The 20,525-nt window shown below is 36.0% G+C and overlaps 1 protein-coding gene across 1 annotated transcript in view; it reads left to right on the top strand.

Moving 5' to 3' along the window:
• LOC135712922 (liprin-alpha-1-like) overlaps positions 1-20,525 on the top strand; it is a 95,890-nt gene that overhangs the window by 25,625 nt on the left and 49,740 nt on the right. Inside the window, exon 2 of the mRNA XM_065236020.1 lies at positions 14,670-14,871. Coding sequence (XP_065092092.1) covers positions 14,670-14,871 — 202 coding nt within the window. The remainder of the gene's footprint in view (positions 1-14,669; positions 14,872-20,525) is intronic.

Genomic DNA, 20,525 nt, shown 5'->3' with positions numbered 1-20,525 from the left:
CTTCGTGCTTTTGAGGCCCAACATTTGAGCACCAACCAAAGATGATGAATGTTTAGCGTTACCAAGGTATTCATGAATTTGATGATTGTTTATGGCAGATGCACCGAGCAATGTTTCATCTGCCCCACAATAAAAAATAAAACAAATGTAGTTGAAAGCATTGAAACAAGTGAAATACAAATAGCTGAAGTGGTCCGTGCTGAAGCATATCCTGCGTAAGACCCAAGTCCTTTTCGACGACCGAATCGATTACCCGAGTGTTGTACATCAACGAATCACGGTCCCGGAACGGAACCTTCCGGATAGTCCATACAATCCATCATGAATCATAAGGAGGCTTTCGAGAGTCCTTCAACATACAATTGTGTATATAAATTAACCAGCGCTGATCAATATGCACCGTGAGGCCAGCTGACGGTGCATCTGAAAGAAAAACTTATGAAAAAAGCAGTATCGCTGAAACAGCCACCAAACGAAAGTTTATATGTGACTAATATGAAAATGTTTTAGAACATTTTTTTTCCATATTTTTCAGTGTAAATCACGTCCAAAAATTAACTATCTCGACCATTGAAGCCAAAAAAAAATGTATGGAAAGAGAAAGTGCGATAGCAAAAATTTTGTAATTTATTGCCAAAATTTTAACAGGATGAAGAGCGCGATAAAGGTCAATGAAATTTATAAACAGGTAGCCGCTTCTAGTTATCCTATCATTTTAGGCACCGAAACAAGTTGGGATGCCAGCTTAAATGGTAGAGAAGTTTTCGGAGATCGCTTTAATGTGTTTAGGGATGATCGTAACAAAACGTTATCCAACAAAAAGTCTGGTGGAGGTGTATTAATCGCAGTGTGTACCGACTATGAATCGGAAAAGATTGAATCAAGGAAGTGCAAGAAGTTTGATCATGTTTGGGTCGAATGTTTTATTGTAAATCAAATTCATATCTTTGCGACAGTGTATTTTCCTCCTGAAAGTGACAAAAAAGAATTATATGAATTGTTTTTTAGTATTGCTGATTATTATTTCTAAATGTGAGCCTGAAGCAAATGTTCATATTTACGGTGACTTTAATCAACGAGTAGCAAATTTTATTGTTGACGACGAAAATTAATCTGTTTTGATACCGATTGTTGGAGACAACGAAACGCTCCTTTCTTTATTTGACAAAATCGCAGAGATTGGACTTTATCAAGTAAATCATGTCAAAAATCGTAACAATTGTTATTTAGATTTATTATTTACGAATATGACCGATGATTTCTGCATGATTGAGGCTCCTGCACCTCTATGGAAAAATGAAATATTTCATACTGCAAGAGAATTCTCCGTATTTATACACGATAACACCACAATGTTGGATGGCGATTTGTTGGAAACCTATTTTGACTTTGGACATGCAAACTATGAGCTTACCAAAAACAATTTAAATTCTATTGACTGGCAAAGTTTGATTAGAAATTCGAGCCCAGAGCAGGCTGTAGATATGTTCTATGAAATTTTTTACGATATATTAGAGACGACAGTACCGAAAAAGCTAAGGAAAAAATCAAAGAAATCTAAAACTCCAGCATGGTACAATAGGCAAATAAATAATCTCAAAAATAGAAAACAAAAGGCTCATAAAGCCTATAAAAGAGAACAAAATAATAGTAACCTCGCAATTTATTTGAACATATGCGATCATTTGAACTGTGAAATAAAAAACGCATACGAACGGTATAGCACTCAGGTTGAAGACAACATTAAATCAGACCCAACATCATTTTTTAACTTTGTTAGAGACAAACAGAAGTCAAATATTTACCCTTCGAAAATTTACCTAGACAACAAAACAGGAAAAACGACTAGTGAGATCAGTAACTTATTAGCTGAGTTTTTTCAGGATATTTACACAAGTCATGATGACCAAGACCGTGATTACCAATATTTCTCATACCTTCCTGAGCCAATGAGAAATATTGTAGTTAATAATGTTACCCTCAACGAAATCTTACATTCTCTAAATACATTGGATGCATCAAAAGGTGCGGGACCAGATGGATTGCCACCAGTATTCTTGAAATCAGTATCGCAGGAGATAGTAAAGCCATTGTTCTGGCTGTTCAATTCTTCTCTCGAATCCTGTTTTCTACCAATTTTGAAGGAATCGTATTTGATTCTAGTTTTCAAAAGTGGAAAAAAATCAGACGCAAAAAATTACCGTGGAGTTGCTGTTTTGTCCTGCATTCCTAGACTCTTTGAATCTATAATAAATCAAAGTGTTTTTGCACAACATTTAATTACAGGCAAACAGCATGGTTTTGTTAAAGGACGTTCAACGACTACTAATCTGTTGAATTTTGTAACATTTTCTATTAACGCAATGGATAAGGGACATTTTGTTGAGGCACTATATACTGACTTCAGTAAAGCGTTTGATATAGTTGATATCCCTCTTTTGCTATTCAAATTATCTAAGTTAGGTTTTAGTTAACATTTATTAAAGTGGATTCAGTCATACTTGACCGGTAGGACACAAAGAGTTAGATTTGAAGGAAATTTGTCGTCAGTAGTCAATGTAACATCTGGTGTACCACAAGGTTCCCATCTTGGACAATTACTGTTTATTCATTTGTTAATGATGTAGAGTACATATTAAATATTCTGAAAGTCTCAATATATGCAGACGACATGAAACTTTTCCTGGAAATTCGTGAAACGTCTGATCTTGTAGTATTTCAACAAGAAATTGATAACTTTTACACTTGGTGCTCAAAAAGTTTATTAAAGCTTAATGTGAGGAAATGTAATTCCATTTCATTTACAAGAAAGAAAATTATTAGACAAGAACATGTAACAATAGGACAAAACAGAGTTGAAACGTGCAATCAAGTTAGAGATTTGGGTGTTATACTAGATTCAAAATTGAGCTTTGTTGAACATTATAATAACATTATCTACAAGGCAAGCAACATGCTAGGGTTTATTAAAAGGTTTAGCTTTCATTTCAATGATCCATACACAATCAAAAAAATTTATGTTGTATATGTTAGGCCCCTCCTTGAGTACTGTAGTACTGGGCTCCATATCAAGATACTCATATAAACCGAATTGAATCAGTTCAAAAACAGTTTCTATTATTTGCTCTAAGAAAGTTAGGGTGGACGAGTTTACCCGTTCGTGACCACGTTCAGATCGACGGAAAACAAATCAAGGAAAAAAAAGCGAAGGCAGTTTGCAATGATAGCTTTTATAAACGATCTTGTAGCACAAAGAGTGAATGCCACAGAGAGTTTAGAAAATCTAAATTTTTATGCTCCCACTCGTTCGTTAAGAAACAGAAATATGTTTTATATTAACAACCAAAGAACAAACTATGCCAGGAACGCGCCTTTAAATAGAATGATGTCTTGTTATAATGAACATTATGAAACAATGGATTTGACAATGAACAAAAATGCTCGTAAAAAACGTTTCTTTTCGAGGTTAGTCAGAGATTGAAAATTAAAATAGATGTTAAGTGTTTTTGTAAATTAAACTGGTCTACATTTAATTGACGACGAATAAATAAAAAACTAACCACGATAGAACATTTTGAGGCCGGTGCCGGTAGTGTAGTGGTCCGCGTGCCTGCTTTCTCACCCCAATGGGTCAGGGTTCAATCCCAGCTGAGGTCAGTGGGATTTTCCTGAGGCATAAAAATCTCTGGTCACGTCTTCCTTCGGAAGGGAAGTAAAGCCGTTGGTCCCGGCCCATGTGTGTTGAATGGGTGCGATATCCCACGCAGGTGTGGAAGCTGCCTTCCTACATATTCGATTGCCATAAATGGATGGTTCAAATTTCGCAAGAATGAAGAACAATGATTATTGCAACTAATTAAATAGTTGTTCGGTCCAAACATATGTTTTTATATGCATAGTCATGATTCGAAAATGATGAATCGACTATAGGCGTTTTTATATTTGTTTCCGAACAGTTTTTATATTTGTTTCCGAACAGTAACAGTAACTCCAACACAAATTATACAATTGGTTCTACCTGTGGCTCACATTACAGCACCATGCTGGCATGCAAACACAAATGATTTATATTTTATAAGATTTTCGCTATTGAGAAGACCCAAGCTTTACAAAGTGTTTTTGTATAAATTTCCAACAATACATTAAATACATTAACTACCGAATGCTCTTCTCTATCATACCCAAAGACATTTTTTTAATGTTATCATAATAACGTTAACACTCTTGGGTCATTCGTGATTTTTCCGGGAATGAGATTTACTTATGAGTTTGGCGTGACAGGTATGTAGAGATTCTAACCGAATGTCACCCGTTATCGTTATTTTCATTTGAACATGTCTTATCGATTCACCTACTAACGATCGTAATGCAGTTATGTGTATTGATGTAAGTTGACACCTTACATATGTGAACGGGTGAGGGCACGGTAATTTGTTTTATATTTACTCATGTTATTTCGCTTGGCAATTATGATGCAATGTGACGTACAATATTGATAATGGATCAGCATACCGTGCGTAAGTACGTTGAATCCTTTCCACAAATTTTAATAATTGCAAAAGCTGTTTATCTGAGCACATCCAAAACTTCACAATAATCCTTAAAATTCTGGGTATAGGCAAATTCAAAATATTGGAGTCGTTTTGCCAAAATTCGACCCATAATGTACTTAATTTACTATACGCGTTTGAATCACTGACCTGCGTGAGGGTGCTCAGTAATTCAGTTTCGGTCAAGCGGTGTTGAAATTGTGTTTAATTTTCTCTAAGGATTTGTTCTGAGCAATTTTATTTGGCATTTGAGGTTGCCTCACACCTATATATAAGATGTCGTATTTTCATTTTCATTTTATTTATTTTTTGTAATTTGCACAAATTATACTAAAATATAAAAATTACTATTAAGATTATTAAAACCATAGCAACTCATAATATGGTTATTAAAGCAGCTCTTCAGCAGCTCATAGCAGCTATTAATATGGTTATTAAAATACATCCGTCACAGTAGTTTGAAACTAACTTTTCTCAATTAAATGTTCTAAACATTTTTTTTTATTCTGAAGGTCTTCTATAATGTTTCTCATGACCGCAAGCTTTAATGAATAAAGTTTAAAAAAGTCGGAAGTTTACGAACTAAGATTTTTTGAAAAAAATATATGCACACGCTCTTTTCAACGATAAGACTTGAGCCGAAATTGTGACTTGGCTTATGGTGAAAGGAGACGTCATTATTTTTCAAATATTCAAAAGCAGTTTTTTCGTTTAAAACCAAAATTACGTTTATGCAAATGTGTTCTACTAGCCTACCACATTTCCATTAACAGAATTTAGGTTTTATACGAAATAAATGCTATTGAATTTCCAAAAAATAAGGACGTCCCCATTCCCGTTAAGGAAGACATATGATCATGAGAATGAACTATATCTCCCAACTAGCACAATGATTATCCTACCGATTTTTTTAGCACCGTCTTATGGACAAACAGGTTTGGTTTTGGTCCTATTGGCATAAATGTTAGGTAAAATTATGAAGGCGATTGTAATTTTTCAGCCCATTTCAAACTATTTAGTTCCGCATCATTCATCATAATACCAGTATTTCAAAAAACATCATGTTCAGCGCATCCCGCCAGTTTCTATTGACACCATCTTTAAGGTAACATTTGTGTTTTAAAAATTATAAAAACAAAACGCTTTTGATTTATGCTGTAAGCTATATATTCAGTCTGTAGTAAGTAGTGTATACACTGTATTTAGAGTGAATAATAAAGCAAAATAAGATCCATCTCCAACTTTCTGTATGTATACCCTATCAAATGGCCCATAATCGCAATTTATGTCATCGTCGGTAGAATGAAGTAGTGAATTGGTGATAGCTTGACTCATTTTAATATGTATCTAGATACGTTTTTAAAATAAAACCTATAACTATGTTGTACAACAATGAGAGAACTACGCATAAGAGCATAACAGTGCCACACGGAAATAAGTTATCAATTGGTTTTGATTGTTAACTAGCTGTTTTTTGCCAAATGGATATGTTTTTATAACAGTTACTTTAACACGATCTAGGTAATTCGTGACATGTTCGGCATTGTTCACAAAATAGGGGAAAACGGGGTAGTAAGCAACGCAAGAGATAATAAGAAACATCTAATGTTCAAGACATTGTCAATTTTTTACGGTTTTTGTCAGTTTTATTATGATGGTAATGATTAATAATCAAACATTCAAAATTCTTTGAAATTAGACTGACATTTAGAAATTGGTATTTCTTATTACTCCGTTTTCCTCTATCATGAACAATTCAAAAAGATCCCATGGCTGAAAAAAGTGTTCCCAGTATTTTTGTCGGTTCACTGTGCTCTGTATGAGACTGTCATACTTTTATGAACAGTACAATGCCCATCTTTTAACATCATATAAATTTTAGTAAAATTTTATGATAATTATCAACAACGCAAATTTTATCGTTGTATGTGTTATTGCTTTTTTTCCTCTGTTCGGGACATAACACCACTGCGACAAGTAATTTGATCTATTGTAGTATATCCCGTGTCCTTAGTTTAGTTCATGTCGTATTACTCCATCACTATTGAGAAATGATGAAGTATTCGGTTTTGATACAGTTTTCATTCTTGCCTTCATCGCAAGGATCCGACTCTAATTGAAAGGTCCCGCTATTTATACCCTTCGGAGTGTTGAAACACCCTCCAAAGGCGCGCCCCTTTATCAGTCAAAATTGGATTCCTTAGCAACAAAATTAAGGTATGACACCGATAATGACCATGCATGAAAACCCTAGTCTTAACCACTTCAAACTAGGGAACAACGAATAGAAGATTAGGAATCACATAGATGAAGACAACTGCCGGCGCCGGTGGTGTAGTGGTAAGCGTGCCTGCTTTCTAACACCCCAATGGGTCTGGGTTCAATCCCAGCCGAGGTCGGTGAGTTTTTCTGAGGCATACAAATCTCTGGTCACGTCTTCCTTCAGAAAGGAAGTAAAGCCGTTGGTCCCGGCCCATGTGTGTGTTGAATGGGTGCGATATCCTACGCAGGTGTGGAAGCTGCCTTCCTGCACATTCGGTTGCCATCAATGGATGGCAATCGATGTCCGTCGGTGATTGGCACTAGATTGCGGAAATTTATTTTTTGAAAATCGTGCAGAACAAACTATGCAAAAAATAGCCCAATCAATCGAATGATGCGCCTGTATAATTTGCATTGTGGAACTATTGACATATATACACACTGGACATAGTGCAGCAAATAAAACTTAAGCTAAAACAGAATATAAATAATGCATAGTATGTAATTAAACATTGTAATAATCATTGTATGTACTCAACATTGGGTTGACGAAAATGAATAAATAAATTAATAAACATTAAACCAATAGCTTCAAAAACAGCTGAAACATTCAGAGAGTTGTTATCTCACCTAATGACACGGCCTGTGGGAAATATGAACTTAATTTTTTTAGTGGTAGTCTAGTTGATACGTTGCAGCCTGTATTGTTTTGCATTATACGAACAAAATGCACATATTATTTCAAGAATGAATATCTCCATAATACTAAATTGAGTCGTGAGGCTGTAACAATACCCATATAAACATTAAACCAACGTTGCACAATTTTTTCACTTAGGTAATCGGTTAAAGGTATCACTTTTGCACATTTTCATACGGCGCATTTTGACCTTTTTTTTTCCGACCTTATTTTACCTCAAAGCTTCATGGAAGATCTAAAAATTCTCGAAATAGGTAAAATTTTTTTCAGTAAGGCGATACTAGTGCAAATGAGTAAAAAACATTATTCTTCTTCTTCTTCTTCTTTGCATTTCAAGCTTATTGCTTATCGCATATTAGTTTATTGCGTACTCTCAACTTACACACTCAGAAAAATTCATGTTAATTTAGATGCTCTGAGAGTGACATATACAAGCGTTAATTTTGACATAAAGTTGAGTCATAACAGAAGCAAAGTATAGCTCAATCAAATGTACTTTTCGTCGAGCAACGAACTTTTCAGTCTCGGAGCACTTAATATTACAAGACATGTTTGTTTACGTCTCATCTCTTATGTCAAAGATGGATTCCGTCACGAGTAAAATTATTTATTTCTAAGTGTGTAGTGTTCTAGATGCACTTCCACAGTTATTAATTGAGAGCTTTCGATGCCTGTACCATTTTTGCATTAGTATAATTGTGTGGCAAGTACAATAATACTCTATTCCCAGGGAAGTCGAGAAATTTCCCAACCCGAAAAATGGCTAGACCAGACCGGGAATCGAACCAAGCCACCTCCACCTGGTCTTGCTTTGTAGCTACGCCTGTACGGACTGAACGAAGGGAGGTCCAGAACATTCACCTGGTGTTTTTTTTTTATCGTTAAACATTGTTTTTTAAAATGGAGTTCAAAATCCAACTTTACACATCTTTGATATATGGGACTTAGTTGACCCCATATTCTCCTATACATTTTTCAATAGTTCTCGATGGTCACTTATTGGAACTCGTAGTGATCCTACAGTTAAAGCAATTAATATGTATAGATATTTTCAATTTTACAAATTACGGTTTATTTTAAATTCCGTACAGGATAAAATCCACCAACGATGATGGTGATGATGATGATGGTCCAACCCCTACAAAGGATTGAGCTGGACGATTTATCTTTAAGATAATTAAGTATGCCATCTTAACCAGATTTGCAAACTTAATAATATGTATAGATATTTTCAATTTTACAAATTACGGTTTATTTTAAATTCCGTACAGGATAAAATCCACCAACGATGATGGTGATGATGATGATGGTCCAACCCCTACAAAGGATTGAGCTGGACGATTTATCTTTAAGATAATTAAGTATGCCATCTTAACCAGATTTGCAAATACCCTCAGATATAAATACCCTCAACAATTTTCAGTTCCTTTACAGAGATATAAATGTGAAAAAAGATTAGGTGTTCACCTCTTTTTCCACCATTCAAGCATTCCCAGCGATCAAGAGTTCATTCCCAGCGCCAAGTCAATCACTTTTTTTATTTGTAATTTGAATGTTAGCTTTATTGTTGTTCTTGGTAGCAGTGAACCGTGGTAGTGTATAACGAAATTTAAATATAAGACTCCCAATTTACGGAAATGATTTGAATGAGCAAATCCAGGCCATATAGCAAAAAAAAAGGCAGATCAGCAAAAAAAAAAAAAAAAGGGCAGACTTTACTCTCCGTATACCATGAAACTTTGCATAATTGTCTTATTTTCCTTGATTTGTTTTCCGTCGATTTTGTTTTCCGTACTGAGTACCAATGCACAGTGGTCCAAAATGCAGATATAGGTGGAAGGATATGTTATGAGCCTGAAATTGAAACTTTAGACTAAGTCTCTTTTACAAAGTTGTTCCTTATAGTTAGGTCCTCATTTTTATGACAATGAACTCTAGGGAGGTTCTTATTATCATTGAAATAAAAATCTAACTTTTTGTTTGAAGAAATTAAGGTATACATTTTTTGGCAAAGTTATAGCTGGGCTAATTTCAAGCAACTTTGAAAAAGAGAACATTTTTGTATCTCTTTAATTGACCGATTTAGAGCTATTTTCTTGAATTGGGTAAGGGTGTTTTGGTCTTGTTTTCTTTTTTCAATTTTCTCAGCAAATATTTTTAAAGGCGCAAATTTTTGCTATACAGAGTTTGTCGATATCTTTCGCTGATCAAGAGTTATTGACGTTTTTCTACTAAAAATAGGCCCTTTTCAAATGTTTGTATATCTGGTTAGGGGCAAACAAAAAGAAAGTTTTTTACGGCATATATTATTATCAATAATAGGAAAAAATTAGGGGTATGTTAATTTTTAAACCCGTATAAAATCAATTTGAATTTATACATTTGTTTTAATATAATTGGGTATAACTTTTTTTATTAGAAAAGATACAGACAACAACTTTTCGTATAAAACATTCAGTCTCTTAAAAGTTTCTGGAATATGACTTTCATGAGAAATTTGAAATAAAAAAGTCGAAGAAAGCAAGTAATGGCGTTATAGCCATAAGCCATAAAAGGCTACGACAAGAGCTAGTGCTCACGTCCCAACCATCAGAGGAAAATAGAGCATCACTTAACCATTCTTGCTTAGGTACTTCCAACGACCAACCAATCATATAATCACCAAAAACGGAACGTACGGTACAAGATGTCGACGTTTCATTCATTTATTGGATTATGAAGTATTTATCGTGTTTAAATCTTTGATTTAAACAGGTCCAATGTCTTCTGAATCATCTTGCCCCTTAAATGCTGCACAGTAGGCCTGGCTGTTTTGGTATGACTCATCGTAGATGTTAAACATATAGAGATTGCTGACGTTTATCGTACGCACACTACGTCACGTATACGTATACGCAAAATGTTTTCATCGAAAAAAAAAACTTCATAGCGGAAAATTTTCCCGATGAAAACAAATAACTGACACAATCATACTTTAGCAATCTCTATATCAAATAGCCAAGAAAAATGATGGAGGTATTTCAATCATTTTCCATGATGCTTTCAAGCACTGGCTGTGTTGGTGTTGTTAGATTAGATTAGATAAGAAATTACATTTTTGACGTAGAACTACGTCTTTGTCGACTATACTGGGGTGCAAATCAAAAAATATGTGTGGTGAAGGAGTGTTAGGTTTTGAACGCTTGTAACTTTGTCATTTATAGATGAAATTAAAATCCAAATACGCCAATCGGTAGGATATTACATTACGAACCTGCTGAAATAAATATTTTTTTCCAATTTTTCTGTTATTAAACTTTTGAAAATGTACAAATGATAATGTTATCACTGTTTTCATGAAATAAGCCTTTTTACCAAACCCAGTCATCATAAACGAATACCACTTGGTTGCATATCATACTGCTTGAATCTGAAAAGATATAAATCAGCGCTGCTCTCCTGCCTCTGTTCATTACCGCTTCGGACGGCGTGGCACTAGGTCCTGCAGAAAAAGACATGGACTTTGACGATCATTTTTTGGATTTTCATTTTCATAAATTTTAAGCAAACCACAATTATCTATGTATAAACAATTAATTTTTTACATACAGAGCCAACATTTTCAAAAAAATTGCTTAACAGGAGACATACACTCGATGAATTACCAAAAACTGACTATAAAACATATCTGGTACCTCTATATATGAAATTATATTAACATCCAAAGTCCATCCTTTTTTCCATGTTCTGCACAAAAGAAACGTTCTGTCCCGGCCCCATTCATAATAAAATGGCGGGAAATCCTGTCAGTTGCGGGGCTTAGAAAGTATGTTTTGTGCAGAATATGTAAAAAAGGAGGGACTTCGAATGTATTTTTTCTGCAAAATATGTAAAAAAGGAGGGACGTCGGATGTTAACCTAAATGCATATAATGCATCATGTATCATAGATACAGATAGATAGATAGGTTCTACGTCATACTGCGGTCGTGTCTAGGACACAACCCTTTAATTTTTTTAAATTAAAGATGATTAGATTATTTTTTATAATTTTTTGATCTAAACTTGTGATTTTTTTGCCGTTTGTATTTTTGCTAAAAAGGTAATGCAGTTTCCTACAACTTTGTAACACACGTTATTTCATTTTGAAAAGCCGTTTAAGGATTATAATCTACCGAAAAATACCGAATACGCCATTTACACAAAAAATAAGCGCGAGAAAATGGTCCAATTGCATAACAAACCCATATTGAACAATTATGCAAAGTTTCATGGAATTCTGATAGAGTACAGTTTGAATGCAGCTTGTATGGGGAAGATTGACATAATTTTATGTGTAATAATTGCAATATCTTTTAGATAGATTTCCGAACGATTTTCTCGAGAAAAAACCCTGAGTCTTGGGCAGGCATGGAAATTAATTTACATTAATTTACATTCATTTGCCTCTAACTTTTATTATCAATTGAATTCCCTAAAATTATGTATCAAGCTTTTGATGGTATTACTGAATTATTTACAAGTTTAGAGCCAATATCAAGACCTACAAAAGCTTCATACATAATTTTACGGAATTCTGTTGATAAAAAAATGTTATAGACAAATTAATGTACATAAATGAATGCACGAAATTAATGTAAATTATTCCCAAGCCTATTCTCGGGGGAGCCGATGCCGCTCGTAACCTTATTGAAGATTTATTTTTCTTTAAATGAACAAGTAACTATTAAAGTTGTTCTCAGACACCTTGGAGCAAGACGACCATCCATAGAAAAAATAGTTTTTTATTTGTTATTTTTTAGTGTTTCAAGAAAATTTGATAGAATTTATTAAATCTTATAAACAGCAACAGGACCAGTTTGGATACATAATCCAAAATACTGATTATGTGGTGATGATTATTGAATAGGGTAAACATTTACTTTGGCCTAATCGCCCATTTCCGTCCTGTCGGGTAGAAAACATTTTTATATCTTTAGATACTTTAGTTCAAAAATTTACAACCCAAAGCCTTTAAGAGCGCAAAGTATCAATATTTACACCTTTAGATCCTAAGAACTCCAAGTAAATCCATGTTTCCATTCCATTTGACGAAGTAAATAATCTAATGACGTTCCCAGGGGATGCGACACATCGGAATCTCAATCCTACCCGGAACGAAAAAAAAACCTAATATTGAGTTCCATTCACCCAAGTCGAAAATTGCGTGGGGAAGTTAATTTTGAGTTGAAAGGCTTGAAGTAGTTGTCATTCGCGCACAACTATCTATTTACTAGTCACCCAACGTCAACGTTAAATCACTTACTTAACGTTAACTTCCCGCATCTGAAGACCCCTATTGTGTGGTTTTGCTTCTCCTTTTATGAAAACAAACGTGAGAGCGAATGAAAGGCACACCTCAATATTAAGTTTAAAGAACTAAACCATAGGGTAGTTTTTGGTCTTTCCGGGTAGAGAGGTAAAGTGCGGATTGTGCTTAGTAGGCTGAAAATTAGATCTAAACCATTTTCATAAACTTTTTTTTTTTTAATTGTTGAAAATATATATTTTCTACAAAATACGATTTATGGTTTGCTCATCTTGTCCGGATGGCGATCATACCCGTTCACCTCTATAAGTTAGAATATTTGTTTGAAAAGGGTATTGATATATCTTTTCAATAATTAAAACACGCTGCAATAAACTAAAGGAGAAACACTCTTCATAATTATGTAAAATCGATGGCTAGTATTCGGTTCATTTCCCTAAACTATAGTTTTAGATTCTATTAATGCATAATGAAAATGATAACTTAGCTCACATAACACGCGACGCGCTGTGTGTCGTGGAGTTCTTACGTTAGCACAAAAACAACATAAAAAGTGATAACTTAGCTCTGTAATGTTTATGCGATTGTGTACAGGCTCAATAAAGCAATTTTCAAAATAAAATATGAGGAATCACGTAGCATAGGGTTTTTGATCAAATTTGCGTCCATCTACGCACAACCCGCATTAATCTGTAATTCTACTACAGATGATCTTCAAATTTATTTACATTTCTATGCGTACCGTTGGATTTGCTAAAGAGTCACGCATTGTTGAGATATTATTAGAAATCTAACACTACTTCTTGATTCCCAATTCGTTCTACGAGTTTGAATTCCGTCCTAACGCAATGAAACATCATTGTTTTGTTCTTTGCAGGGATGGAAAATCATTTACATTCATTTCGTGCATTCATTTACATTCATTAGCCTCTAACTTTTTTCATCAACAGAATTCCGTAAAATAGTGTTTGAAGCTTTGGTAGGCTTTGATATTAGCTACATTTTTTGTAAACAACTCAAATCTGTATCTCTTATGCATGATGAATCAGAGCGATAAGAACCTACCATTGTTTTTCAGTGAATGTAAATTGCATTCACTGAAAAACAATAACAAGTTCTGCCAGCTCTATTTCATCATGCATCAGAGATTCAGATTTTAGTTACAAACAAAAGTTGTAGTTAATATCAAAAGCTACAAAAGCTTTATACGTCATTTAACGGTATTCTGTTGATGAAAAAATATAGAGGCAAATGAATGTAAATGAATGAATGTGAATGATTTTCCATCCCTGGTTCTTCGTTCTATGAATGGACGCAGAAAAAATGGGTTTGACAGGAGTGTTTCTCTTGTTTTGAGAACAATGAGTGTAAATATTCATACAATGTGCTCGTTATGCTTTGCTTTGTAGCTCATGAGCTAAAGTCTAGAACCAAACGTATTATTGATTTGTGCACGGTGAAATCAATGATATTATTAAGTTTTCTGCTCTATAGAACTGAAATGGGCGATCACGACGGAGTAGCACTCTTCCCTATAGTAATTTAAATATTGTAATACCTCACCGAAAAAAACGAGACGCCAAATATTTCCAGATCCAAATCATTTTTGAAAGAGAATGTATCCAAAAAGAATTTTCTGAAATCTTTTTTTTTTAATTGTACGGGAAACTAAAATAATATTGATATTGGGCACTAAAATTTCTATTGAATAAAACTCATCGATCAATTGTATAGTATAATTAGTTAATAACTTCAAAATATTTGTTTGATTGTAGAATGCAAAAAAAATAAGATATTCCAATGCACTTTGATTATTCGATTATTAAGTGATGTAGAATGTGATAAAATAATTTAATAATTTATATTCACAGGTGCGGTACTGCTGCTTCTTTTGGTGTTTCACCGCCCGGATCTCGACATGGTAGCCAGGAGTCTTTAAAAAAATATAATGCAATCAATACGCTTAGTGCATTACAAACTCCCACATCAGTAACTCGGGAAGCTGTTGTAGCCGCTCAAAAGAAAAAGGGCATCAAATCAAGCTTAGGAAGACTTTTTAGTAAAAAGGAAAAGGTATTATATTTTACATTCATGACTCTTTTTTACGAATTTTCAACGTAACATTAATTTTTTTTTAACGTGGTACCCTAAACCGGGGTCTGATTGATTAATGTTTAACCCAAACCTTCCTAGAAGGTTTTTCGGTGTTTTGATATACAAAAATGTGTTTTTGAGACAAAAAAAAAAGTACTAGAAAAAGATTTTCCACATGATGATATTATCTAAGACCAGAAGGTCCCGAAGAAACGTGCTCAACTTTTTGGCTCAGGTCTGATACTATCTTCGGTCCCAAGCTAATCGATGCACCCGTGGAGACATAGGAAAATCCACGAACCTTTTATTTTATCTGTCAAACAAATCAAAACAAACATAGTGTAGTACTAGAATTTCGACTAGAATGGGGTACGCTTGAGCATGAGCATGATTTACCGCCCACGGTTGCTACTCTGTTATTTTCAAATCAGCTGCTACATAGAGAACTAATAGACGATGCTTGGGACTAGCAATCATCCTCAATGTGTAAAAACATAGTGTAGTACTAGAATTTCGATTAGAATGGGGTACGCTATAGGCTAGTCAAGAGTGTGTGTGTGTGTGTGTGTGTGTGTGTGTGTGTGTGTGTGTGTGTGTGTGTGTGTGTGTATGTATGTGTGTGTGTGTGTGTGTGTGTGTGTGTGTTTTTTTTTTTTTTTTTTTTTTTTTTTATAGTAAGGTTTAGGAAAGCTTCAAGAAGCCTGGCCTGTAGTGAAGGTGGCACGGTGTGGTATCCACTTGTTGCCTAGTGCAGCTCCACTAAAACCCATTCCTTACTCTCTCCTCTGCCTGGATTCCCCGGGACCACTGTGAAGCGACTACTTCGGGGGGTGGCTGTGCTCATGCACTTGTCGTACTCTCAGCGCTAGCTGGCGTTGCTAGATCGCTGCTCTTCTCTCCATTTACGCTGCAGCTCTGACATAATCTGTGTGACTGCCCTGCTGACGGCATTCCAAGAGTCCTCCTCTCGACACATTTCATCAACGACATTCTCCACGTTAAGGACGGGCATCTCCGTTCGCACTGCCTCGAACCTTGGACAGTCAAAGACCACATGCTCCGGCGTTTCATCGACGTTGCCACACTCCGGACAGAGGGGTGACGCTGCGTGTCCGAACCGATGCAGGTATTTCCTGAAGCAGCCGTGGCCAGACAGGAACTGCGTTAGGTGGAAATTGACTTCTCCGTGTTTTCTGTTCACCCAGGTCGAAAGAATCGGTATTAGTCTATGTGTCCATCTACCGTTCTCCGTCGTGTTCCACTCCTGTTGCCACTTAGCCAATGACTCCACTCTCACAACTTTCCGTACTCTTCCGGCTTCTCTCTGCCTGTAGCACTCACTGTCCTCCGCCAGGGTGATGCCGATAGGGATCATACCGGCGATAACGCATACTGCTTCCGACGAGATGGTTCTGTACGCACTCACGACTCGCATGGCCATGAGCCGGAACGTACTGCTCAGTTTCCTTTGGTTCTGCTTCGTTTCCAGCGCTGGAACCCAGACTGGACCTCCATATCTCAGTATCGATGATGACACGCTGGCCAGAAGACGCCTCTTGCTACTGCTGGGACCAGCGTTGTTCGGCATGATTCTAGCTATCGCGTTGATGGCCTTCGAAGCCTTCTCACAGGCATATTCGACGTGGCTGTTGAAGTTTAGCCGGTCATCGATCATCACTCCCAGGTATTTTAACACACGCTTCGAGGCTATGGTGTGCTCCCCGACGGTGATTTCCGCCTTAGTTTCCACCAGTTGGAACAACGGTACTAACGATTTTTAAATGGCTCACACTGGACTAGCTTATCGGTCCCAAGTACATCAATGAACGTACCGCATTCTAGTCGAATTACAAGTACTACACTATGTTTGTTTTAATTCGCTATAAAAGTTTGACACATAAAATGAGGGGTTTGAAGAATTTCCTATGTTTCGAGGGGTGCATCGATTAGCTTGGGACCGGAGAGAGTACCAGAGCTGAGCCAAAAAGTTGAGCACATGTTTTCGGGACCTCTGGTCTTAGAGTTATTTTTTTTTTTAATTTATTTATTTCATCAACCGATGTAGATTAGTACAAATTCATATACAAATTTGTTTTTCTTAAGAATATTAAAAATATATTGTCGGCTATTCTATTTTTGCTTCTTACGAGCTATGATTCCGTATGAAGTTAAAATATTGTTTTAGTTTATGCCGAGACATTGAATGGTTTCGTAGTATTGATTGTAAGACGCCATCATGCGATTTAATTGACCAAATTTTGCATAATTTGTGCGATGATGGGCTATGGCCAAGCTAGCAGCGCCGGTGGTGTAGTGGTAAGTGTGATTACCTCTCACCCCAGCAGGCCTGGGTTCAATCCCAGTCGGCGCCGCCGGGATGTTCTTATGCATAACATGTCTGATCACGCCTTCTTTCGGGAAGGGAAGTAAAGCCGTTGGTCCCCGGTTCATGAGTTGGATGGGTCGACAGGTAGGATCCAGGTGTGGGAGCTGCCTCCCTGGCGTCGGTAGCATTGGTACTCAGCACGAAAAATAAGATCGACGGAAAACAAATCAAGGAAAAAATGGATTATGGCAAATACATTTCGATTTCGAGTAGGTTCATAAAAATTTAATTTTGATAAAAGTTCTGCTGAATTATGGTTTATGGCGAGTGAAAAACGAAGTGCATCAATACATTTAGGCCTACAATTCCACACCTTGTATATACCAGGTTGGGCTTAGACATTTAACCGATCATTACAATCCTTCCTCCTTTCGAACAAACATCAATTCAAAAACAAACAAAAAACTTAATTTCGAACTCATGAATTTACATGAACTGATTTAAATAATCTAACTCGTATCAGAATTCAGAATAAAGCATTTCAATAACTCGTCACTACTTTACATAATCGAATTGAATCTAAAAATATTCTCAATTTTGCATTTTCTTAAAGTTTTGAACCTGATATTTTTCGTCTTGATTTTCTTGAAGCAAATCCCAGGACTCATTTATAATTTACTACTGTACAAAATGCTACTGGTCTTGCCACTGGTCTTGCCACTGGTCTTCCATAGTTGATTCAGAATTTTTCTTCGACCACGTAAAGCTTCGCGTTGCAATCAGAGCTAGTAAATATCACGGCCGTCATGTGACGATGAGAAAACAGGTCCTCTCACTATCTCGAGACAAAACTACGTATCATTAGCTTTCTTGTCATTTTTCAATGATCAAGCACTCATGAGAATAATTCTTATGCGGTTTCGACATCAACATTTCTAACATCGGTAGAGTGAATATATTATGAAGATTTCACTCGGCACAAATAACTTCAATGAGCTAGTAATTACGATGATCACAACACTGTCACGTTCTGTCATGACAACATATTCGATGAGATTTTGAAGAAAATCTCTATCATCGTTTTCTCATCCAATGATAGTGACAGAAGTATCTCTGTAAATATCGCGTGAGATCTTTCATTGAAAATGACATTTGCCAGCCCTGGTTTTAATCCTCTGCATCGAGAATAGGTATTTATTGGTACATCTGGAAATCCGAGAAACTCCTCGTCGGAATCATCGAGTTCTCTAAGCCGTTTCTTCCGCTGTATTTGCACTTGAAACGTCGTACTACTCGGCCGGGTGCCGACAATCCTTAGCTGATTCCGACGAGCGTTACAATTCTGCCTGCCAAAAGAGATTTCAAAAACATTTGTTGAGACTCTATTGACATATTTCACCTCGACCCATCTCTCAATTGCATGCTTGCCATTTATTTATTTTTTTAACTCTTTATTCAAAATAAATTATATTTTATTTTAACCTAGGTGCTCCAGCCACTACATTTTTTTTAAATCTTCATTTGAGAGATTTTTAGCCGAAGGCTAGTTCATCTTTCGCCAGCCACTACAGCAACTTACCAGCCTTAATTGTAATGATATATATCTAAGTGTTTTTACATTGTTCCTGTCTTGGCAATTCAGTATTTGAAACAGGTTTGCTAAATCTGCATGTCAGTATAACAATTGACATCTTAAAACTAAAAACTAAATCTTATCTAAGCATAAAGGGAATTAATTGTTGCTATTGTTAATTATTTTGTTGGACATTTGTTCTAAAGTTTCAACATTCGAAATTCTATGTACCTCGGTAGTACCATAGAGGTAACTCTAAGACTAGAAGGTCCCGAAATAACGTGCTCAACTTTTTGGCTCAGCTCTGGTACTCTCTTCGGTCCCAAGCTAATCGATTCACCCCTCGAAACATAGGAAAAACCAATATCCCCTCATTTTATCTGTCAAACTTTCATAGCGAATCAAAACAAACATTGCGTAGTACTAGAATTTTGACTAGAATAGGGTACGTTAATCGTTTGCTTGGGACCAATAGGCTAGTCAAGTAGCGAGCCAATTTAAAATCGTTAGTTTCGTATTGATTGTTGGTAGTACTGTACCAGGGAGGCAAATTCAAAATCATCTTCAGAACTTTGTTCTGAATCTGTTGAGGTTTTTTTTCTGGTAGTGCAACAACTAGACCATATTGGCACAGCGTAAAGCATGGCCGGTCTAAAAACTTGTTTGTCCGTCAGGCAAAGTTTGGATTTCCTGTTTATAAGAGTATACATAAATTTTATATAGGGGAAATGGATGTAATGTCGGCCTATATGCCCCTAATTTGGGCCCATGCATTAATTTAAATATCGAATAAATTTTCAATAGCTACCAAAATATCCATTAGTATCGTCCCAATAACGCGTTCATCTAGATAAAATTGATAAGTAGCAGATTTTTAGCGATGGGCTCAATCTTAGATCCATAGGCCAACATTAGAGCTACTTGTTACATTTGACTTGAATGCCCTCAATGTGATCTTTCAAACTTAATTTTTGGTCTAGTACTAATCGAAGATATTTCACTTGGTTTGACCAGGAAACTCTATTTTGGAACTCCGTTCATAGTGACTGTCTGACTACTACTTATTACGCTTTATTTTAGCGCAAAGCGTGTGTCACAGAATAATAAGCTCAACAATAATCAAAGAAGAAAAGTGCCAAGATAACTAGAGGTTGAATTTGTACGTCTCATTTGCCCAAATGGCTTCAATTGAATGTTGAATAAATCATGCAACCCAGAGGCAATTCACTCAAACCTGAGAACTAGGATAATGAAATGTGAGGCAAAACATTTTTATATTGGTCCGATCAAATTTTCCTAGTCTAATCCTACCTCAGTTTGCTACAATGCAATACTCATCTTCGGCGAACGTCTTAATCCGGTCTCCCTGTTGATGCCGCTGACGGTGATGATAAGGGGCCCCTTAGCTTCCGTTCACTGCTCTCACGCCAAAATGCTGCACTATTCGATATCGCGAGCATCTGAACTCAAGGTCACTTGAGAGGATCCTTTTACCGCCCACTTAGCTCATGCACACATTTCTTCTTTCTTCTTCCACTTTCTTCTGTCGATACTCGCCAATCGTTTCCACTGTCCGAAAAACCTTTCCTAAGGCACTGCCTCTGCTCAATACCATTCCAAGACAACTTGCAAATTCACTCAGAACACTTTGGCTTACCTGCATTCTATCAACTTTGCGTATGAGCAATAATCTTCTCAAACACGCCGATGATTGATAGCGAATTCGTTTATTAT

This window comes from Ochlerotatus camptorhynchus, unplaced genomic scaffold (assembly GCF_037179485.1).
Source record: "Ochlerotatus camptorhynchus isolate MF236.1 unplaced genomic scaffold, CSIRO-AGI_Acam_v1.1 ptg000517l, whole genome shotgun sequence".
In the NCBI taxonomy this organism is placed as follows: Eukaryota; Metazoa; Arthropoda; class Insecta; order Diptera; family Culicidae; genus Ochlerotatus; species Ochlerotatus camptorhynchus.
The sequence above is the reverse complement of the archived record's forward strand: the minus strand, read 5'-3'. Positions and strand labels throughout refer to the sequence as shown.